General features: G+C 46.3%; 1 protein-coding gene across 1 annotated transcript in view; it reads right to left on the reverse strand.

Annotated features, from left to right (window-relative positions):
* LOC139265663 (mitogen-activated protein kinase kinase kinase kinase 4) overlaps positions 1-24,576 on the reverse strand; it is a 421,183-nt gene that overhangs the window by 45,538 nt on the left and 351,069 nt on the right. The window contains exons 25-26 of the mRNA XM_070882863.1: positions 21,471-21,614; positions 4,171-4,305 (exon numbers count right to left, since the gene is read on the reverse strand). Of these exons, the coding sequence (XP_070738964.1) occupies positions 4,171-4,305; positions 21,471-21,614 (279 nt within the window). The remainder of the gene's footprint in view (positions 1-4,170; positions 4,306-21,470; positions 21,615-24,576) is intronic.

The following is a 24,576-nucleotide window of genomic DNA, read 5'->3' on the forward strand; positions in this document are numbered from 1 at the left end:
GGTGTTGAAGAAGGCAAATGGCATGTTGGCCTTCATAGCTAGGGGATTTGAGTATAGGAGCAGGGAGGTCTTAATGCAGTTGTACAGGGCCTTGGTGAGGCCTCACCTGGAATATTGTGTTCAGTTTTGGTCTCCTAATCTGAGGAAGGACATTCTTGCTATTGAGGGAGTGCAGCAAAGGTTCACCAGACTGATTCCCGGGATGGCGGGACTGACATATGAGGAGTGACTGGATCGACTGGGCCTGTATTCACTGGAGTTCAAAGAATGCGAGGGGATCTCATAGAAACATAAAATTCTGACGGGACTGGACAGGTTAGATGCAGGAAGAATGTTCCCGATGTTGGGGAAGTCCAGAACCAGGGGTCACAGTCTAAGGATAAGGGGTAAGCCATTTAGGACCGAGATGAGAAGAAACCTCTTCACTCAGAGAGTTGTTAACCTCTGGTATTCCCTACCGCAGAGAGTTGTTGATGCCAGTTCGTTAGATATATTCAAGAGGGAGTTAGATATGGCCCTTATGGCTAAAGGGATCAAGGGGTATGGAGAGAAAGCAGGAAAGGGGTACTGAGGTGAACCATGATCTTATTGAATGGTGGCGCAGGCTTGAAGGGCCTGCACCTATTTTCTATGTTTCTATGTTTCTAATCCCTCAGGCTTGTTCTCTCCTTCCCATTGATCCTGGCCTCTCTTCTGTACAGACCCTGATCCGACCGCGGACAGAGCAAAGGCTGGATTTTGTTTTGGGCAGCTCGTTAGTCGGTGGGATTTTGCAGAGGTAGTGGAACCCCACAGCTTTTGCTTATTTAAATATTTGGCTAACGGTATTGAGGTGTTTAATGTTGGAGCTTCACTGGTAGATGGCCAGAAATGGATAGTAATCTGGTCTCAAAACAACAACGACTTGCATTTATATAGCACCTTTAACGTAAAGTGTAACCCCTCTCAGCTTGTTATGGCAAATACAGATTAAAGACATGGTGGGGGTGGGTAGGGATAAAACTCCACCAGGCATTTTGCTCCTCATGTGCGCTGTATGCTGCTTTCTTGGGGTATCTGTGGCTCTTCCAGCAATGTTATGGCGAATGAGTAGGAAATCCCTGCGGAAATTCGGCTGGTATTGTTTTTTCCTCTCTCTGACCATGGATCAACACTGTCCACTAGTCATTCCACAAATGGCACATTTTTCATTTCCTGTTCTGAAAATCAAATGTCGGAATGTGTTTATTTTCATGAAGTCTTTTGAGTTGGACAATCAGATGTCTGAAGGTAACCATTTCCGAGGAGGACCACCGACTAAAGCTAGACCTCTCCTGCCAGAAGGTGCTTGTGAGATCTCGTATTCAGTGCCTACTCTTCACAATTGCTGGTCACCCTCCTTTATACATTTACTGATCACCCTCCATTATTCCTTTACTGCCCACCCTTCTTTATACATCTGCTGCTCATCAGTCATAAAAATAGTTATTCCTTTGGTCTCATTTTCCCATGTTAAACATGAGGTTTATTTTCTTCATACTTGGTAATCTCAGTTTAGGTAGTCACGGTCATTTCCCAGGGCAAGATCCAATCGTGGATTTTCAAACTGGACTCTCCTGTCGCCTTTTCTGAAATCTAACTCTAATGGAGTGGAGCTCCACCGAGTGGACTACAGATGTAATGTAACTACTGATGTAAATAATAAAAGGCTCATGCGGCAAAGTCACATGATGATAGTTGGAGCCATCTTGCAGAGTGTGTTTGTTAGTGATGTCGTAAGAAGATATCACACTGACACATTGAGATCCTTTCAGATATCTTGGAACCTATTCGTTCTCTGCTCAGGTCTATAACGAGGGGGCATAGTTTTAAGGTGGTTGGTGGAAGATTTAGAGGCATTTTAGGGGGGTGCTTCTTTACGCAGAGGGTTGTGGGGATCTGGAACTCGATACCTGGAAGAGTGGTGGATGCAGAAACCCTCACCACTTTTAAGAGATGGTTGGATGGGCACTTAAAAGTGCAGTAAACTGCAAGGTTACGGACCTAGAGCTGGTAATTGGGATTCGACTGGATGATCTTTTGTTGGACGGCGCAGATATAATGGTAAGTACTGCAAGGAATAGAACACGGCCAGTGTGATCTCCTGCACTAGTTTCGATCGCCTAGATGGGTCGGAGAGGATTTTTCCCAGATTTTTTCTCCCTAAATTAGCCTGGGTTTTTATCTGGTTTTTGCTTCTCCCAGGAGATCACATGGCTCCGGTTGGGGTGGAGTGTTGAATGATTCAGTATAAGGGGTGTTGCAGTTCTGTGAGGCGGACTGGTTGGGCTGGGTGCTCTTTGCCTTTCCGTCATTGTTCATAGGTTTATACGTAGGGCTGCTGACCAAGGGCCATGTAGCTCTTTGTCGGCCGGCGCGGACACGATGGGCTGAAATGGCCTCCTTCTGCGTTGTAAATTTCTATGTTTCTATGTCACATATGGCCTGTTCCCATCACTCAATGAATTTCAGTGATGAGGTAAACACAATATTATTAATTTCACTTAAAAAGATCGCATTAGGTTCTCTGCATTAGCTACTGGAAGTTATGTTACTACATTTACCTAGCTGTTCGTTAACAGGTCTTCGATGTACATTGAATCACAAATTAAAGGCATGTGTAAGAGGTCATGTGTGGATCTGCTCTGAGGATGCAGCCTCAGTTGAATCACAAGTCGGGCAGTAATACTGCACAACCAATTCTGCAACTCATGCTCCTGTCTAGTGAGGCTGTTCTCTGGGACTGAAGCCTGCCACAAATTCCCCTATAATCTCCACAAGTACACTTCAGCAATTAAAAAATAATGAGGACCACACAGGGCTTCTGTCATGAATTTTATCAGCCAAATTGGTTCCTCTGGATGGAAATGATTAACGGAACCACTCCACGGCCAAATGCCTCTTACAGTTTGACATCTTCCCAGTCTCAACATGGATAATGAGATTTATTGGTTACTTTTGATTCAATGAAATACAACTTTAAAAATACAAATCCATTGATTTATAAATTATATTCTGCATCAAGGATGGAAAAATTCCAAATTGTTTGGGACATGTCCAAATGCGGACTGCTGAGAAAGAATGGTGGGCAAGGTGGTTTCCTAGGATACGCTGGTGCCCAAAGAGGCAGATGGCTCCTGGTGACGTATGACTCAGTGCCAATCCTGCTGAAAATTGCAAATCCACAGCTTCTGGTCTGAACGTGATGGAGCTGCCGATGGTGTGGAAGAATTTGAGGCAAAAGTTTAGACTTTGGCTGCCAAAGCTGCATTGACACGAAGAAATTTCACATTGCACCCATGTTAAAATGTTGTGTGCGAACCCGAAGTCAAGGACCAATCTTACTTTTGAGTGAAATCTGAACCCACTTTGCCCTGGATTAGAATCATAGTATCATACAGCCATTCGGCCCATCATGTCTGTGCCAGCTCTCTGAAAGAGCAATTGAATTAATCTCATTCCCCTTGCCCTTTCCTTATAGCTGTGCAAATTTTTCAAGTATTTATCCAATTCGCTTTCCAAAGTTACTATTGATTCTGCTTCCACCGTCCTTTCAGGCAGCGAGTTCCAGAACACAACAACTCACTGCGTTAAAAATGTTCTTATACTTGACTAATCTTTCCACAACCTTGTATCATAAAAGCCAGCTCCAACTACATACTGAAAGAAAGACTTGGATTCCTACAGCACCTTTCACGACCATCGGATGTCTCAAAGCGCTTTACAGCCAATGAAGTACTTTTGGAGTGTAGTCACTGTTGTAATGTAGGAAAGGCGGCAGCCGATTTGCACACAAGCTCCCACAAACAGCAATGTGATAATGACTAGATAATCTGTTGTTTTGTTGTGTTGATTGAGGGATAAATATTGGGAATATGGTGAGGCAGAATCAAAACCAGAGAAGATTAAAATGTAGTGATGTTAATCTATGGTTGAATTGAGTTAAGTATTACAAACTCAGACATTGTACAATGAACCCATTTCTACCGAAAGTTGCCAATGATGTTTATAGAGGTCCACTTAGCATAATCAGTATTTCTAGAGGTGTGGCAGGCAACATAAAATAAATATTTGATACAGAAATAACAACAACCTTTGACAAAGATAGTCTAGACCAGTAAAGGTTCCATCTTCAGAGAGCACAACACGTACCGACTTTGTAGTGAACACAACCTTCCAAATCTCCAACCGAGACCCAGCCTTGCTTTTTTTCCACTTCAGGATCGTTGCGCAAGATCTTGTTTCGAAGCCATGACAAGTAGTAAACTCTCAACTTGTTCTTTTTCCCTGTGGGGTGAAACAGTACAACAATGAACACTCATGCCCCGAGCCCGACCTGCATCTTACAAATGGAACAACATGACACTGGACAGTTCAGAATGGGCCTCGCTGTTGAAACACTTTCGCCTGTGCATCACTGGGGACATGTACGTGACGAGCGGTGACTGGCCTCTGGTATTACAGAGCTACCACCAACAGTGGGCTACCTTCAACCACTAGACAACCTTACTGAAGAAGAAAGACTTACATAAGAAATAGGAGCAGGAGTAGGCTGCTCTGCCATTCAATAAGATCATGGCTGATCTGATCTTGGCCTCAACTCCACTTTCGTGCCCACTCCCAATAACCCTTAACTCACTTATCATTCAAAAATCTGTCTATCTCCACCTTAAATATAGGCAATGACCCAGCCTCAACAGCTCTCTGGGGCAGAGAATTTCATAGATTTACAACCCACTGAGAGAAGAAATTCCTCCTCCTTTAAATGGATGATCCCTTATTCTGACTTGCATTTATATAGCGTCTTTCATGACCACCAGATGTCTCAAAGCACTTTACAGCCAATTAAGTACTTTTGGAGTGCAATCACTGTTGTAATGTGTGAAACGTGGCAGCCAATTTGCACACAGCAAGCTCCCACAACCAGATAAACTGTTTTTGTTATGTCGATTGAGGGACAATATTGGCCCCTGCTCATCTTTGAAATAGTGCCATGAGAACTTTTAGGTCCACCTGAGAGAGCAGGCAGGGCCTCGGTTTAACGACTCACCTGAAAGACGGCACCTCTGACAGTGCAGCACTCCCTCAGCACTGCGCTGGAGTGTCAGCCGAGATTTATATGCTCAAGTCCCTGGAGTAGGATTTGAACCCACAACCTTCTGACTCAGAGGCCAGTGTGCTACCTGCTGAGCCACAGCTGACAGTATAGGTCCCCTGGAGGTGGTTATCTACAGCATCTCCACGGGCAGCACTGGTGGACTTCCCACTTGTACGTGCCAGCAATCAGGAAAGCGGCCCTTCCACAGCCAGGAGTGAAGGTGTACAGATGATTAAGTCAGAAATTGCGACATTTATGCAAGAGTGATAGTGCTGTGCAATCCACCCAACGGTGTAAAGAGAGTAGAAGGTGAAGCTTCTGCTTATGTCTATTCATTGGCTTCAAATCTATCTTTTTGACCAATGTAAAATATTGACTACCCTACTCCATTGATACGTGTCATGCAGTTACTCAATATATTTGTGCTGCTGTGAAATGGCATCCAATCTTGAAATCTCAAAGTCATTCAACCCTGCAGTTTCACAGTGCCGAGGCCAGGAATACTCACACCCAAACAACAATCATTAGTCTTTCTGGTCACCTAGTGAAAGGGACAATCCTGCCCAGTAATCACATACCCAAACATCATGACTTGGATTTTAGCCCAGGAAAATTGCATTTAAGGGGAAGCTGGACAAACACCTCTTATACGTTTCAATAAGATCACCTCTCATTGGAATTCAGAAGAATGAGAGGTGATCTTATCGAAACGTATAAGATTGTGAGGGGGCTTGACAAGGTGGATGCAGAGAGGATGTTTCCACTATTGGGGCAGACTAGAACTAGAGGGCATAATCTTAGGATAAGGGGCCACCCATTTAAAACTGAGATGAGGAGAAATTTCTTCTCTCAGTGGATTGTAAATCTGTGCAATTCGCTGCCTCAGAAAGTTGTGGAAGCTGGGACACTGAATAAATTTAAGACAGAAATAGACCGTTTCTTAACCGATAAGGGACTAAGAGGTTATGGGGAGCGGGCGGGGAAGCGGACCCGAGTCCATGATCGGATCAGCCATGATCTTATTGAATGGCAGAGCAGGCTCAAGGAGCCGTATGAACTACTCCAGCTCCTATTTCTTATGTTCTTATGTTCTAACATATGAGGGAGAAAGAAATAGAAGGATATGTGGAGAGGGTTAGATGCTGAGGGGTGGGAGGAGGTTCATGTGGAGAATAAACACCAGCATGGATAAGTTGGGCTGAATGGCCCGTTTCTGTGCTGCACATTTGAGGTAATTCTATGTAAAAATTGCAGGGCAGATTAATAATATTCTGGCAATTTCACTAAAGAAAATCATTGCATGTAAGGCAGGCACTTAACAACCAAAACATCTCATCGACATGGGTGAAATTAGATAGCACGCTGAAAGCTGTTGGGCAAATTACTTTGGTATTAAAACAACTGTGCTCCACAATTAATGCATTACCATACACAAATTCTGCCTACTTAGGCTGTCGTGAGAAGAAAAATTTAACATAAGTGGATAATTTGTGTGGTACATTCCAGTGGCAAGAACCTCACTTGCTGCCTGCCCCACCAGAACATCATGAGTGCAGTGCTTCGTGGGGCTTCTGATCGGTTGTGGGTCTCCTGCCACTGGTATGTGCTCAAAAAATGACTACGTTAACGTATTTGAATTATAATGTGTTTTTTTTTCTTTCCATTGAGTATTTCCAATAGCAGAGTGACGTCAAATTCAATACAGTTCTGCTATTGGAAATATTCAATGGAAAGAAAAAAAACACATTATAATTCAAATACGTTAACGTGGTCATTTTTTGAGCACATACCAGTGGCAGGAGACCCACAACCGATCAGAAGCCCCACGAAGCACTGCACCCATGATGTTCTGGTGGGGCAGGCAGCAAGTGAGGTTCTTGCCACTGGAATGTACCACACAAATTATCCACTTATGTTCACGGGTGGTGGAGGCCGGGGGGTTGGGGAGGCGAGCTAGCGACTTCTGAAAGCTTAATTGGTAAAAGAACCAAAGGCAACGAAAGAAAAAACTTTTATTCCACAGCGAGTGGTCACAGCAGTGTCATGTGACACTGGGCTAGCACTCCTCCATGTCATTTTTCATCAATCCACTGTGGAGTTGCTCTTGTGCAGGGAGTAATGTATGCACCTGTGAGTATGCTCACAGGTTTGTAGAACTGTTGCACCTGGCGCCGGGGCTGGGGGTGGGGGGGGGGGGGCAGTGGGGGACAGGTCGGAGGGCCTCCTCGTGGGATTGCTCCTGGACCTGGCCAAAGTGGCCAGTAACCGGTCCAGGCAGCGGGCGGTCGAGGGTGTCATTCAACCCGACTGCTTGCCTCTCTTCCGCCGTTACATTTGCGCCAGGGTGTCCCCGGAGATGGAGCACATGGTGTCCACCGGTACGCTCGCGACTTTCTGCGAGAGGTGGGCGCCGGAGGGACTGGAGTGCATCACCACCCCTGACAACCAAATTTTAATTTGACCGTTTAAAGTTTCAAAAAGTTTCATTTGTTAATTTGTGGGTTCTAGTGCCCCTTTAATAAGATTTAAAAGTTTTACACAAAATAGTTGTAGAGCTGTTGCGTTGTGAGTGGCTTAACCAGTCACGTGATAGTCACAAGACTCAATAAAACTCCAGTCAGTTGGGTCTAGGTCATCCATGATGAGGTATGCAGTTGTGAGCCTGGTGGATGAATCGGTAATGTGTCGTGTGATTGTTAAACCTTTGTTAATAAACCAACCAGTTCTTAATAGCAATGAGTTGAGTAAAGAACACATGAAGCAAATACATTACACAGGACAACAGCTGTGTTGTTTTAAACACATGGATGAAATCTGGGACAAGTAATTTAAAAAAATCATATTTATATTTTACAGAATTCCCAATCAGCAAGAGTCAAATTATAGTATAAAAATAATCACTACAAATTTGCAACAGTATCTGCAATGGTACAAGCAGAGTATAAGGAAATAGACTACGCACAGGCTGAAAGATGAAAATAAATACTTCTGGATAAGGTCCTAGCAGAGCCTTGTCCTGGAGCATTCTGGCAAAAATTCCTGCTCTGGCTACTCGACAAAACAACTTGCATTTATAAAGCACCTTTAGCGTAGTACAATGTCCCGAGGTGCTTCAGAGGAGCGTAATCAGTCAAAAGAAATGACACCGAGCCACAGAAGCAGATATCAGGAGAAATGACCAAAAGCTTGGTCAAAGAGGTCGGTTTTAAGGCAGAGAAAGAGATGGAGAAGCAGAGAGGTTTAGGGAGAGAATTCCAGAGTTTAGGGCCCAGACAGCTGAAGGCACAGACACCAATGAGGGGGCAATGGGACGAAGGTAGACACTCTTGGTCCTTTTCATTTTCTTTTACTTTTCTCCTAAGATTCATGCCCGTGTACTCCGTCACTGCATAACAATACCCTAGTTTTACACCCTGCTCCAGTCAGAAGTCCAAGCCTATGCTCATTGGTCCTCCAACTCTGGCCTCCTCCATGTCACCTATTCCCCCCACCCGCTTCACCCTGGGTCATAGAACTTTCAACCATATCTCCAGAGATCGCTCCTTAACTCCTTATGCTTCCCCTCCCCATTGAGTTTAAATTCTCCAACGACCATGGTGGGATTTGAACTCACTGGATTACTAGCCCGGTCACATTACCATTACACAACCAGACCTTCTAATGAGGAGAAATGGGAGTGAAGAGTTGAAGAGGTGACCAAAAACAATGTCAAAGAGATAAGATTTGAAAACATCTTTATCAATGGCAAAAGAGGCAGCAAAATGCCAAAAACTGGAGATGCTGGAAATCAGAAACTTGAAATTCTGCAAACAGTCAGCAGGTCAGTTAACATCTGTGCAGAGAACAAACATGTTTGTGCCTCAGGTGTGAAGGGTCCATACCTGAACGATTAACTTGACTATTCTCAACAGATACTAATGACTTATGAGGAAAGGTTGAGCCTCTACTTATTGGAATTCAGATGAGAGGGGATCTTATCGAAACATGTAAGATTATGAGGGGGCTTGACAAGGTGGATGCAGAGAGGATGTTTCCACTGATGGGGGAGACTAGAACTAGAGGGCATAATCTTAGAATAAGGGGCCGCCCATTTATAACTGAGATAAGGAGGAATTTTTTCTCTCAGAGGGTTGTAAATCTGTGGAATTCGCTGCCTCAGAGAGCTGTAGAAGCTGGGACATTGAATATATTAAAGACAGAAATAGACAGCTTCTTAACCGATAAGGGAATAAGCAGTTATGGGGAGCGGGCGGGGAAGTGGAGCTGAGTCCATGATCGGATCAGCAATGATCGTATTAAATGGCGGAGCAAGCTCGAAGGGCCATATGGCCTACTCCTGCTCCTATTTCTTATGTTCTTATGTTCTTATTGAACAAGTTTTCATTTGTGTTTTGGACCACTAAATCCTCTTAAGACAACGGTTTTGGTTTCAGTTAAAATGCAGGCCAAACAGAAATGCAATACTCATTCTGAACCCTGCTTCTCAGCACCGCCCTCTGAATGTATCCACGGGCATTCATTTCATCTCTGTCCACATCATTGTGACTATCTAATGCTACACAACACAACTGATACCAAACTGGCCTGTAGCCACTATACGGCTTTAAAGGATGAACAGTAATCACCGTATGCTGGGTGGGAATTGGCATTTATAATGCATGTGCTCTGTTTGATTATTCATTGTAAAATCTTGGCATTTTGAAGTGTTTGAGCAGCGCTGTGATGTTGGCCCTGTGGATTGCAGCACCACCAGCTGGTCAGAGTGTACCAGCACCAGATGCAATGAAAACCACAGCTCCTGTTACACGCTGAATTCAAATGAGGTTGCACTAAAAAGTACAAAAGACCAGCATTCCCAGGACTATGCTTATCTTTCAGCTTTTGTCTGTTAAGCAAGTTTCTGTTGGAAGGACAGCTTAAATTGAAAGGAATTCCAGTCAGAGAGCATTGGCTGATAACAAGTTACTGCAGGGACACAGAACAAGCTTTGATGATGAGCGCTTCAGCAGAGGCAACCAGCTGTTTGCTCGAGCCTTGAAAAAGCACTTTCTATAGATCTGGAAAATTAGTGAGTGCAAGTGGAGCGGTTCTTGTTAAAACTGAAGACCAGTTAATTGGACAAGGCAACACTTTGAAACACGTGGATTCTCACGTAACCAGAGTGAAAGAAAGGTAGAAAAAGAGATGTGGTTAGAATAAGATACTTCAGGATTTGACAAGACTGGGGCAATGAATGCCCTTGAGCTCAAAAACCTGTGATTCGGTGAATTCTCCAGTCTCGTATTGTGAGCATCACCCTAACTGTATGTCCAATGTGGACCACGTTCCATACCTCGGGAGCCTATTATCAGCAAGGGCAGACATCGACGATGAGGTCCAACACCGCCTCCACTACGCCAGCGCAACCTTCAGTCTTCTGAGGAAGAGAATGTTCGAAGTCCAGGCCCTCAAATCTGGCACCAAGCTCATGGTCTACAGGGCTGAAGTGATACCCGCCCTCCTGTATGGCTCAGAGACATAGACCATATACAGAGGACACCTCAACTCACTGGAGAAATACCACCAACTATGTCTACGCAAAATCCTGCAAATCCCCTGGGAGGATAAATGCATCAATATCAGTGTTCTCAATCAGGCCAACATCCCCAGCGTTGAAGCATTGACCACACTCGACCAGCTCCGTTGGGCGGGCCACATTGTCCACATATCTGACACAAGACTCCCAAAGCAAGCACTCTACTCGGAACTCCTACATGGCAAGTGAGCCCCAGGTGTGCAGAGGAAACATTTCAAGGACATCCTCAAAGCCTCCTTGATAAAGTGCAACTTCCCATCGAAACCTGGGAATCCCTGGTGAAAGACTGCCCTAAGTGGAGGAAGAGCATCTCGGAGGGCGCTGAGCACCTCGAGTCTCGTCGGCGAGAGCATGCAGAACGCAAGCACAGGGAGTGGAAGGTGCATGCGGAAGGTGCATGCTCCCCACCCACCCTTTCCTTCAACCATTGTCTGTCTCACCTGTGACAGAAACCGTAACTCCCGTATTGGACTGGACAGTCACCTGAGAACTCACTTTGAGAGTGGAAGCAAGTCTTTCTCGAATTTGAGGGACTGCCTATAATGATGATGATGAAGTATGTGTATGATTATTTGTTGTGTATGTATAAAATAAGTATACTCCCTGTACACTCAATGTACAATTACATAAGACTACTGGATGTACCTTCACACTGTATACACTCTGCTTGTACCACCAGAGGGTGCAACTGGTGGAGACCGAGGGGTCACCTGTACACGACAGGTAACCAGGTATAAAAGGGAGCTCATGATGCTGTACCCTTACTCAGGAGCTGTAATGACTGGACTAAGGTCACCACAGTTCAAGTGCAATACCTTGCCTTGTGGAATCATTACTAGAGTGCTTACAGATACAATATTATTATTAATAGTTATCGTTGTATGCTTCCATCCCTATGAAAGTCAATAAATGCCGTTGAACCCTATTATCTTGTGGAACAACTTATAAAATGTATAAGAAAGAAGATCTATTCCCTAACAAACTATGAAGGCGCTGTCAAAGCGAACATAAGGAAGGGCATCAGACAGATGGGCAGCTGAGGCTTGGTGAACTGTTCAGAATAGTGATTTGTGCTGCATTTGCCGTTGATGGGGAATCACTGCCACAATTTTACAGACACCCCGCAAACAGCTTTTAATGTCCGGGAGGGGGGAGAGGTGCTGAGCGCCAGTGGGCAATTTGTTGGCCGTGCTTCTCCATCCAGCGAGTGCAAATATTTCGAGGACCATTAGCTGGAGCAGCTAAGTGGAAGTGCAGTAAGCTCTCATACTGAGGGAAGGAAAGAGCAGTATCAGCCAATCAAAGTGAAGTAATGCATTTTGGTAGAAAGAATGAGAGGAGTGGACATATGAACTAAATGTTACAATCCTAAAGGGGTGCAGGAACAGAGACAACTAGGGGTATATGTGCACAAATCATTGAAGGTAGCAGGGCAGGTTGAAAAAGCAGTTAAAATAGCTTCTCCCTTAGACAGTCCCTCGGAGTCGAGGATGACTTGTTTTCGCACTAAAGGTGAGTTCTCAGGTGACTGAGGAGTCCAATGCAGGACCTACAGTCTCTGTCACAGGTGGGGCAGACGGTGGTTGTTGGGGTGCCTGGATTGCCGTGCGCTCCTTCCGCTGTCGACGCTTGGCTTCAGCTTGCTCTCGGTGAAGAGACTCGAGGTGTTCAGCGCCTTCCCGGATGCTTTTCCTCCACTTTGGGCGGTTTTGGGCCAGGGACTCCCAGGTTTCGGTGGCGATGTTACATTTTTTCAAGGAGGCTTTGAGGGTGTCCTTGAAACGTTTCCTCTGCCCACCTGGGGCTCGCTTGCTGTGTCAGAGCTCAGAGTAGAGCACTTACTTTAGGAGTCTCGTGTCAGGCATGCGGACGATGTGGCCCGTCCAGCGGAGCTGATCGAGTGTGGTCAATGTTTCGATGCTGGGGATGTTGTCCTGAGCGAGAACACTGACGTTGGTGCGTCTGTCCTGCCAAAGAATTTTCAGGATCTTGCGGAGGCAACATTGGTGGTACTTCTCCAGTGTTTTGAGGTGCCTGCTGTACATGGTCCATGTCTCTGAAGCATATAGGAGGGCGGGTATCACCACTGCATTGTAGACCATGAGTTTGGTGATGGGTTTGAGGTCCTGATCTTCAAACACTCTCTTACTCAAGTGACCGAAGGCTGCGCTGACACACTGAAGGTGGTGTTGGACCTCGTCGTCGCTGTCTACCCTTGATGACAGTAGGCTCCCGAGGTATAGAAAATGGTCCACGTTGTCCAAGGTCTCGTCGTGGATTTTAATAACCTGGGGGGGCAGTGCTGTGTGGCGGGGACAGGTTGCTGGAGGACCCATAAAAAGGCTTACGGGATCCTGGGCTTTATAAAGAGAGGTATAGATTACAAAAATGTGGAAATTATGATGGAACCGTCTAAAAGACTGGCTCGGCCTCAACTGGAGTATTGTGTCCAATTCTTTAGGAAGGATGTGAAGGCCATGGAGAAGGTGCAGAAAAGGTTTACGAGAATGATTCCAGGAATGAGGGACTTCAGTTATGTGGATAGACTGGAGAAGCTGGGGTTGTTCTCCTTGAAGCAGAGAAGATTGAGAGGAGATTTGATAGAGGTATTCAAAATCATGAGGGGTCTGGTGAGAGTCGATCGAGAGAAACTCTTCCCATTGGCAGAAGGGTCGAGAACCAGAGGACACAGATTTAGGGTGATTGGCAAAAGAATCAAAGACGACATAAGAAAAAACATTTTTACACAGCGAGTGCTTAAGATCTGGAATGCACTGCCTGAAAGGGTGGTGGAGGCAGATTTAATCTTATCTTTCTGAAGAGAGTTGGATAAGTATCTGAAGGAATAAAAATTGCAGGGTCACGGGGAAAAAGGCAGGACAGTGCGACTTGTTGAGAGTTGGCACGGGCTCGATGGGCTGAATGACCTTTATCCATGCTGTAACCTCTCTATGATTCTATAAAGTATTCATGACCCTGAGCTTCTGCTGGCTTGCCATTTTAATTCTCCGCTCTACTCCCACTCTGACTTCTCTGTCCTCGTTCTCCTCACTGTTCCAATGAAGCTCAATTAAACTCTAGAAGCACTACCTCATCTTTCAATTAGGCACTTAACAGCCTTCCGGACTCAACGTTGAGTTTAGCAATTTCAAATTATAACCACTGCTCCCATTTTTGCAGACAGCGGGTCTGATAATGATTCTCCTATTCCCATTTAAACCTCCTCTAGACCCATCTTTTGTTTCTTTATTTGTCCCATTACCATCTCCTTTCGCCTTGCACCGTCATCCCTTTTCTCATTCAATCTCTCCTGCCTTCCACCCTGTCACAGAACTTCCCTTTTGCTCTTTCCTCCCCTCCCCCTTTCCCTGCCTCTGTGCTTGCCTAATGCTACACCTGTAACATTATCCAGTTCTGACAAAAGGGCATCGACCCTGAAACGTTAACTCTGATCCCTCTCTCCACATATGCTGCCTGACCCGCTGCCTGATCCAGCATTTTCTGTTTTCATTTCAGCGAAACCAAGCCCACATGACATAGCTCTGACAGCTCGGTGACACAGCGGACATTAACAAAGACCTGGGGAGCAGGTGAGCAGGAGACGGCCCAATGCAGGGGGCGGTATGCACTACATGCTGGGAAATGCCCTAAAGGGGGACAGCATCTTTTGTGGGCAGGGGGGGCAATCCCTTGGGAGAATAGGAAAAAGCTAAGGAAATATAAAGAAATGAAAGAAACCAATTAGAAAGAAAGACTTGCATTTATATAGCGCCTTTCACGTCCTTGGGACATCCCAAAGCGCTTTATAACCAATGAAGTACTGTTGCAGTGTAGTCACTGTTGTAATGTAGGGAGAAAAATCAGGAAAAATTAAACAGGCGAAAGAAAGGAAGACAATTGAAGGAAAGAAAATTGGCTATATGCAAAGCAGAAAGAAAGACGGGTAAACAGATGAGTTAATCAGTTAACTCGGTAACCAGCAAACTGGTGCAACTATAATGATGGCACTCTGTTCAGTAACTGTGACTATTTCTAGGATTAGAGGGAGTGCCTCAGCAAAGACAGCTGCACCTTAATCGAGCGGGAACCATGAGATTTATGTAGAACAAAGAGGCAAGTATCATGGACCATTTAAACTAGCAATGGGGCAGTGGAGGGGACAGGAAGGGAAGGGAGGGGAGGGGGGTGGGAAGGGAGTGGATGGGATGGGTGAGGATGGGAAGGGAAGGGGGTGGGAAAGTAGCGGAGGTGAGGGGAAGGAGGGGAGGGGAGGGGAAGAGAAAGGGAGGGGAAGGGAGGGGAGGGGAGAGGAGGGGAAGGGAAGGGAAGGGAGGGAAAGGGAGGGGAAGGGAAGGGAAGGGAGTGGAGGGGAAGGGAGGGAAGGGAGGGGAAGGGAAGGGGGGGAAGGGGAGGGGAGGGGAGGGGAGGGGAGGGGAAGGGAAGGGAAGGGAAGAGAAGGGAAGGGAAGGGAAGGGAAAGGGAAGGGAGGGGAAGGGAAGGGGAAGGGAAGGGAAGGGGAAGGGAAGGGAAGGGAGGGGAGGGGAGGGGAGTGGAGGGGAGAGGAAGGGAGTGGAGGGGAGGGGAAGGAAGGGGGAGGGAAGGGAGTGGAAGGGAGGGAAGGGGGAGGGAGGGGAAGAGAGGGGAGAGGCGGGGAAGGGAGGGGAGGGGAAGGGAAGGGAGGGGAGGGGAGCGGAGGGGAGGGGAAGGGAGGGGAGGGGAGGGGGAGGGGAGGGAAAGGGAGGGGAGGGGAAGGGAGGGGAGGGGAAGGGAGGGGAGAGGAAGGGAGTGGAGGGGAAGGGAGGGGAGGGGCGGGGAAGGGAAGGGAGGGGAAGGGAAGGGAGGGGAAGGGAAGGGGAGGGGAAGGGAAGGGAGGGGGAAGGGAAGGGAGGGGGAAGGGAGTGGAAGGGAGGGGAAGGGAGGGTGAGGGAGGGGAAGGGAGGGGAAGGGAGGGGAAGGGAAGGGAAGGGAAGGGAAGGGGAGAGGAAGGGAGGGGGAGGGAAGGGAGTGGAAGGGAGTGGAAGGGAGGGTGAGGGAGGGTGAGGGAGGGTAAGGGAGGGTAAGGGAAGGGAAGGGAGAGGAGGGGGAGGGAGGGGAAGGGAAGGGAAGGGAGGGACAGGGAAGGGAGGGGAGGGGAAGAGAGGGGGAGGGAGGGGAAGGGAGCGGAAGGGAAGGGAGGGGAGGGGAGGGGATGGGAAGGGAGAGGAAGGGAAGGGAGGGGAGGGGCGGGGAAGGGAAGGGAGGGGAAGGGAAGGGAGGGGAAGGGAAGGGGAGGGGAAGGGAAGGGAGGGGGAAGGGAAGGGAGGGGGAAGGGAGTGGAAGGGAGGGGAAGGGAGGGTGAGGGAGGGGAAGGGAGGGGAAGGGAAGGGAAGGGAAGGGAAGGGGAGAGGAAGGGAGGGGGAGGTAAGGGAGTGGAAGGGAGGGGTAGGGAGGGTGAGGGAGGGTGAGGGAGGGTGAGGGAGGGGAAGGGAGGGTAAGGGAAGGGAAGGGAGAGGAGGGGGAGGGAGGGGAAGGGAAGGGAAGGGAGGGACAGGGAAGGGAGGGGAGGGGAAGAGAGGGGGAGGGAGGGGAAGGGAGCGGAAGGGAAGGGAGGGGAGGGGAGGGGATGGGAAGGGAGAGGAAGGGAGGGTAGGGGGAGGGAAAGGGAGGGGAAGGGAAGGGAGGGGACAGGGAGGGAACTGGAACCCAAACACATTGATGGAAAAATGGTTGTTATCCAACAGGTGAATAGGAACATAATAACACATGGAAAAATACTGGCAAGAATAAGAAAAAACGAAAGAAATATAAAAAAATGAAAGAAACCATTCAAAAAGAAAGACTTGCATTTATATAGCACCTTTCACATCCTCAGGATATTCCAAAGTGCTTTATAACCAATGAACCATGCAGAATAAGGCCATTCAGCTCTTTGAAAGAGCTGTCCAATTAGACCCACTCCCCTGCTCTTTCCTCATAGTCCTGAAAAATGTTTTCCTTTTCAAGTACATTTAAACGCCAAAGGCAAAGGGGCGGGGTAAATCTTTATTAAATTGCAGGAACCCAACTCCCAGAAGCATTTATAGAGAAATTGCTGAACTGGAGAGTACGTGGGAGCAGAAGAAAATGATGATGTAACAAGAATAACAGAAGCATGTTTACTCCAGTAGATGGAGCCAAATACAACATAGAGAGAGGCAGTGCACGTTCAGGAAGAATGGAATAGAAATGCAAGAAGAAAGTGCCATTGTATGTGTGAGAGACAGCTGGAAGGTAAAGGAAGTAGACCTTGAGGGCAAAAGTGCCCAACACAAAAAAGCTAAAATAACACGAGGGCTTTGCAACAGTCTGCCAACTCGGAATAAAAGGACGGACACGATGCTTTATGAAGTGATCAGGAGGAGATGTGAAAACAGGAAGGTTATAGTGGGATTTAAACCAACCAAATAGAAAATAGGATTGCTCAAGTGGCTTAGAGTTAGAATTGGTAAATGCAATACATGATTGCTTCATGACCCAGTGAACCAGGGAAGCCACGACAAGCAGCTCTCAGCTCGACTTAGCAATGGTAAGTGACCCTGACAGCACACAGAAAATGGAACTCATGACACCCTTGGGTAATTGCAATTACAACATGATTAAGCTCCAGACGATTTGGGATTCAATGCGGCTGAGGACCAAACATTTTAAAACAGGCCAACGACAAGGGTACGAGGAAAGTACTAAAACAGATTGAGGGGCAAGTGTTTATTTATGCCTCAGTTGACGATGCACAGCTAAAGTCAACGCGCGTAGCTTCAAATACATGACCCTAAATGGACAATCCAACCAGACAATCCAAAGGGAACACAAGAAAGATAAATGAGCTGCACCAAGCCTGCAGAGGGAAGGGTGAGGAGGTTCATTAGGAATAATACAGGAAGCTTCAGAAAGATATGAAAAGGGTGATCAGAGAGACAAAGAAGGAACTGAAAATGAATATAGCTGAAGATGATAACTACAATAACAAGTAGTTCTTCCAGCACAGCAAGGAGATCGTCAAAGGGGATACCAATGGGGAAGTGAACTGAGATGAGTAGTTAGCTAAAACACTTAGGGGGGATTCTCAGCACCTCTCCGCTGTGCTTTTCACCCCAGAGCGGCAGCAATGAGGCAGTCAGCCTCCAGCGCCCTGCAGCGATCCTTGGGTCCGGTTTTTGCAACACCGCCGGGAAGAGCTGCGCTGGTGTGCAATGTCCCTGGTTGCAACACTGACGCGAGTTTTGACTCTTGCCCGACCTGTCCGTCTCGCAGTGACCGCCTGGGAAATCAGGGTGGTTCCAACGATACCGACAGCGGAGAGGTAAGTACTGGACTCCGAAGGCAAGTGTGATTGCTTTTTCTTTTAATTTTTTTTGCAACTTCTGTTGTGGTGGCGTGGGCAATGTTTTGGGAATGTTTTTGTTGCAGTTTTCAAAAAAGTCCCCCCCAGTGCCAGGTGTCTCTCGGAGCGTTCCCAGCCCGGCTCTTTATCTTGGAGTTTCCCATGCTAGCGCCCAAGAGTGCCCTGACATAAGACCCAGCTGCCCAATGTTACTTACTGAGGTGCAAACTGTTCCCACCCCGCCTCCATTACCGCCCCGAAAACACCAAAGCCTAAAATCCAGCTCTCGGGTGATTGCTTCCAGAAAGCATTCACTGGAGAAGATTAAAGCAATATGCCCTGTATTAATGGAACCCATGTAAGGATTTACAAACTTCAATATCAACAAGACCGAGGTTCTAGACAGGTTTAAAGGGCTCAAAACAAAGGAATTCCCAGGGGAAGGGTGATATGTATCCCAGGGCACGAAGACATTGGTGATGAAGAAGTCACTGAAGACTAGGCAGGTGCCATCAGAATGGGAAAAATGCCAACACCGTACCCAGGAAGCGAGCAAATATAATCCAGGAAACTACATTCCTCAGTCTTTCATCAATAACTGGGAAATTAATGGGATCAATTTTCAGCAGAAAATCCGAGGACTGACTATCTGTACGACAATGATGTGCTATAGCCCAGCCAACGTGGCTTCAGAAAGGCAAGATCCTGCCAGGCCAACTTCCTTGATTTTTAAGAGGAAGTAATATTCCAAGTGTACGCCTGAAAACCATACGATGTGGTCTACTTAAATTTCCATGCAGCTTCTGAGAAAAAGTTCCTTAAAAAGGCTGTTATTGAAACTGAAAGTAGAGGGTGAAACGTGGATGTGGGTAAGAAATTGGCTGGAGGAAAGGAAGCAGCTGGCGCTTGTTAGGGGAGTGATGCACATGTGGTCGAGGGAGGCGGGCGGGGGGGTGGGGGGGTGGAGGTGGGGTGAGACTGAGTGGAGTGCTTCAGGGAACAATGCAGGTATCCCTTTTGGTTACGAATTTACATCAACATTTTAGATTCAGAAATCCAATGCAAAGTGGCCAAATTTGCAGATGATACTTAATTGGAGATAGACAGATTTTTGAATGATAAGGGAATCAAGGTTTATGGGGAGCGGGCAGGCAACTGGAGTTGAGGCCAAGATCAGATCAGCCATGATCTTATTGAATGGCGGAGCAGGCTCGAGGGGCAAATGGCCTACTCCTGCTCCTATTTCTTTCTTATGGGGTGGGGGTGAGGGGGACACTAGTGAGTCACAGGAAGAAGGTAGATACCTATAATAAAAGTTAAGTTCGAACTGTTAATGAATAGAAGAGTGGCAGATGAAATTCAACACAGACAATTGGAAGGTAATAGGAAGAAATGTGGGTGTTATAAGTGCACAATGGATGGTGTGGAAATAGATACAGGTGAAGTAGAAAGGCATCTAGCTGTTACAGTAGATTTGACACTGAACATATCAAATCATTATGGAGCAGGCAATGAATAAACCAAATAGAACGCGTAGAACTAGGGGGCAAAGTTTCAGAATAAGGGGTCACCCATTTAAAACAGAGATGAGGAGGAATTCCTTCTCTCAGAGGGTCGTTAATCTTTGGAATTCTCTACCCCAGAGAGCTGTGGAGGCTGGGTCATTGGATATATTTAAGATGGAGATAGACAGATTTTTGAATGATAAGGTCATCAAGGGTTATAGGGAGCAGGCAGGGAAGTGGAGTTGAGGCCAAAATCAGATAAGCTATGATCTTATTGAATGGCGGAGCAGGCTTGAGGGGCCGAATGGCCTACTCCTGCTCTTATTTCTTATGTTCTTAATTATCGCCGAGAGCATGCAGAAATCAAGCGCAGGCAGCGAAAAAAAGAGTATGCGGCAAACCAGTCCCACCCACCCTTTCCCTCAATGACTATCTGTCCCACCTGTGACAGGGATGGTGATTCTCGTATTGGACTGTTTAGCCACTTAAGGACTCATTTTTAGAGTGGAAGCAAGTCTTCCTCGATTCCGAGGGACTGTCTATGATTATGATTAATTATGGTGCGAGATCAATTGAGTAGAAGTCAAAAGATGACATGATGGAACTGGTTGAATCTCATCTTGAATGCTCTTTTAGTCATTAGGATATAAAGGAAATGATCAAACCATGTAGGGGGTGCAAAGGAAAACAAGGGTGATCCCCCAGGAGTCACTGGGCTGAGTTACAAGGAAAGGCTGCAGAAAATGGGGTTCTTCAGCCTTGGAAGTGTCAGCTGTGGCTCAGTTGGTAGCACCGAGTCAGAGGGTTGTGAGTTCAAATCCCACTCCAGAGACTTGAGTACATAAATCTAGGCTGATACTCCAGTGCAGTGCTGAGGAAGTGCTGCACTGTCGGAGGTGTCGTCTTTCGGATGAGACCTTAGACCGAGGCCCCGTCTGCTCTTTCATGAAGGATGTAAAAGATCCCATGGAACTATTTTGAAGATCAGGGGAGTTATCCCCGGTGTCCAGGCCAATATTTATCCCTCAATCAACATCACCAAAACAGATTATCTGGTCATTATCACATTGCTGTTTGTGGGAGCTTGCTGTGCACAAATTGGCTGCTGCATTTCCCACATTACAACAGTTACTACCCTTCAAAAAGTACTTCATTGGCTGTACAGTGCTTTGGGGCATCTGGTGGTCATGAAAGGCGCTACATAAATGCAAGTCTTTCTTTTTGGAAGGAATGTCGTTATAGAAATATACAAGACACTAAGATACAAAATAGATGAGGAAAATCTGGAGCAACGTCAAGGTGAGAACAAGGGGCTAGAGGTGAAAGGACAATTTAGGTCAGCAAGGACACTGTCATGTAAAGAGAGATTAACATTTGGAATGATTGCAATTAGGTGATGTGACAGAGGGATGAGAGATTCCTTGTTTTTGGATCGATGAGCTGAGACGTGCTGAGATGGATGGAGAAATGAATGAGACAAAAAAATGAAAATCGCAGCACATTTCAATTCCATCAATTTCTGGATGAACTGAAAAGGATGCTCTCTTTGCTGAAATAATGCTACTGTAATTTTTCAAGTGCTCGGTGGTTGTGTCAGTGCTGAGCTATGGTCATTGCACTCTGCAGACATGCTCTATATGTTACGATAATGTTTTAAAATAAAAACAAGCATAATGAGCAGAAACAATCCACAGGTTAGAACACAAGAACATAAGAAACAGGAGCAGGAGAAGGCCATGTGGCCCCTCGAGCCTGCTCCGCCATTCAATACGATCATGGCTGATCTGATCTTGGCCTCAGCTCCACTTCCCTGCCCTCTCCCCATGACCCTCGACTCCTCATAACCCTCGACTCCCCTGAATTTAATTAACAGCATCCACTGATCGGTTTGGCTACTATCTGTGAAACAGTCACTGGACTTAAAATATTTCCAACCTGATATGGTGATAAGTACATTCAGTCCCTCCAGTACATCCATTTGTTGGAAGCGCCTTCGAGTGATCAGCGAATAAACCTTGCCTTGTCCGCTCCTGTCCAGTAACCAGAGCCCATTCTCTGTGCCCACCAGCAGATTAACACCTGAAAAGATCAAAAGAAGTTTATGGGAACAGGTAATGACTACAGCATTTTACCCTGTGGGTTTCATATCATAAGACTAACAACACATCAGCCCCATTAAACTGCTTGCAGAGAAAGAGATTACCAATTCAATTACCCAGTGAAACAAAATAGCTTTCTGTCTTCCCTTGGTTGTAAAACAGAAAGAACGTGCATTTATATTCCATTTATATTCCTTGGGAGATCCCAAAGCTCTTCAGATCCAAGAAATGAGAAGTGATGTTATAAAGGTACATGTGGCAGCCAATCTGTGTACAGCAAGATCCCACACACAGCAAATTAGATAAATGGCCAGTCTTGGTGGTGTTGGTTGAGGGCGGAATATTGATCAAGACACGAGGAGACCGCCCTACTCTTCTTCAATGCTATCTGTTATGTCCACACAAACAGGCAGACATCTGTTGACATTGGTTGAACATCTCATCCAGAGGGCAGTACCTCCCTAAATGCAACACTTCCCCATAGTTGCACAGAAATCATAGAAACCATAGAAATGTGCAGCACGGAAGGAGGCCATTCGGCCCATTGTGTCCGTGCCAGCCGACCAAGTGCTATCCAGCCTAATCTCACTTTCCAGCTCTTGACCCGTAGCCCTGTAGGTTACGGTGCTTCAAATGCACATCCAAGTACTTTTTAAATGCTTAGATGCTTAGGCAGTGAGTTCCAGACCCCCACCACCATCTGGGTGAAAATATTTCTCTTCAAATCCCCTCTAAACCTCCTACCAATTACTTTAAATCTATGCCCCCTGGTTATTGACCACTCTGTTAAGTGAAACAGGTCCTTCCTATCCACTCTATCTAGACTCTTCATAATTTTAGATACAGTGTCAGCCGAGAATACATACTCAAGTCCTGGGGTGGGACTTGGACCCACTACCTTCTGACTCAGAGGCAGGAGTGCTATCAAGTGAGCCAAGCTGAAACTTGGTAAGTGTAAATATGTGAGATTATTTGGCCAATGATGGCCAGATTGAGAACATGTGTTTTACTTTTTTTCTGGGAGTACTGGAGAGTACTGATTGATTTTAATGGAGAGAAATTTCTGGAGGGAGTGTTGACCTCCAACCTGCATTTTTTATATAACCTTCCAGCATGCAAGTGTTTGCTTCAGAAGCACGAACCCTGTAATGTTTTCCTTTATGTCCAGTGTATGACTAATTGGCACATGCAAAGCCCTCAAGGCTAGGTAACAATCCTTCTCTGTATTCTCTTGTTTGTGAATGGAGTTATGTTAAACACAACATAAAGCCTGCTCTCCTTTCCTTCTTATCAATGTTCACATGATTAGTGAAATAGCTGGTGGAAATTGGAAAGAGCTGCTGCAGGTGAGGTGCATCTGTGCACAAATCCAAGAGTGTGTAGGTGCCAGTTCCACCAGTACGCTCGCGGCCTTCTGCGAGAGGTGGGTGCCGGAGGGACTGGAGTGCATCATCACTCCCGGCAACCAAATTTTAATTTGTCTATATTTGCCGGTTTTAGTGCCCCCACCACACACCCCCACCACCAGCCACTTTTAGCTGGGGGACACTTGTATAATTTGTGTTTTTTAGTGCCCTAAAAAAGAACAAGAGGGCACTTGTTTGAAAGTGTTTGGAGTGTCCGCCCCCCCCCACCCCCGCGCCGCCTTTAATCGGGGGTGCCATGTATCTCACACCACTGTATATAACTGTACCTTACCATGCTATACATGACTGTAACTAGAGATGACCTGTAACCACAAGCATACTTTACCACCAGGGGTGCACTTGCAGGAGACACTGCATACCTGTTCCAAACAGGTATATAAATGCAGGTCTCAGGCAAGTGTGGCACTCGAGAGCTGTGAAATAAAGGTGCAGCAGGTGAGGTGCATCTGTGCACAAATCCAAGAGTGTGTAGGTGCCAGTTCCACCGGTACGCTCGCGGCCTTCTTGACTTCAGCATGTACCTCGTGTAACTCTGTACTGCAGGGTCAGGACTTCACAGTGGCGACGAGTTACGGGATCACAGAATCCATAGAATGGCTACCAACGGTTCAGATGAGAAATACAATGCTGGAGACAATTGGGGGGACTTTATAGAAAGGCTGCAGCAAAGCTTTGTAACCAAAGACTGGTTGGGCGATGATAAGGCAGACAAGAGAAGAGCCCATCTCTTGACCAGCTGTGGCTCGAAAATATACGCCTTAATGAAGGACCTGCTGGCACTCGAGAAACCAGCAAGCAAGTCGTTTGAGGAGTTGAGCACACTGGTGAGAGACCACCTGAAGCCAGCGAGCAGCCTACACATGGCCAGACACAGTGTGAAAGAAAGAATCTATGAATCTATGGCTTATGGTAAAGGGAAGGGTTAAATTCTGTTTTTGCTATATTTGAAGAAATAATAGGACTAGAACAACACCCACACTTTTTAGCCTTGAAACTTAGAAATGTAATTAAATGACTATCTGGTATTAAAAGGGAGTCTCCTGATATTCTGCTTATCAGACTGTGAACAGGGAGAAATTATGCAAGGACAGATAGAGTGTGTGCCTCCCGAGACGACCTTTGTACTCACGGAACTAATGAATAAGATTCCTTTTCTCTTTCTGTATTCTATTTCTGTATAAAGATAGGGACAATTTGCTTGTAGAGGAGAGTCTTCTGCCTTGGTACGGTCCAAGCAGGCTCTCCGAGATATCTCGCTATTTTTTAATAAAATTCTCTTGAAGCGCAATTCTGAAAGTCTCCGCCTGAGTTAATTTAAGCTAAATATTTCCTCGACACACAGGTTCTACAACTACAGATGCTGTGTGAGCCACAGCATACCCGACTTTGTGGCAGAACTTCGGAGGCCGGCTAGTTTATGTGAGTTCTCCGATGAACTAAGGAGAGAAGTACTGAGAGACTTTTTTATTGAAGGAATAGGCCACGCAGGCATATTCCGAAAGCTTATAGAGACCA

The sequence above is a fragment of the Pristiophorus japonicus genome, chromosome 6 (genome assembly GCF_044704955.1).
Source record: "Pristiophorus japonicus isolate sPriJap1 chromosome 6, sPriJap1.hap1, whole genome shotgun sequence".
NCBI lineage: Eukaryota > Metazoa > Chordata > Chondrichthyes > Pristiophoridae > Pristiophorus > Pristiophorus japonicus.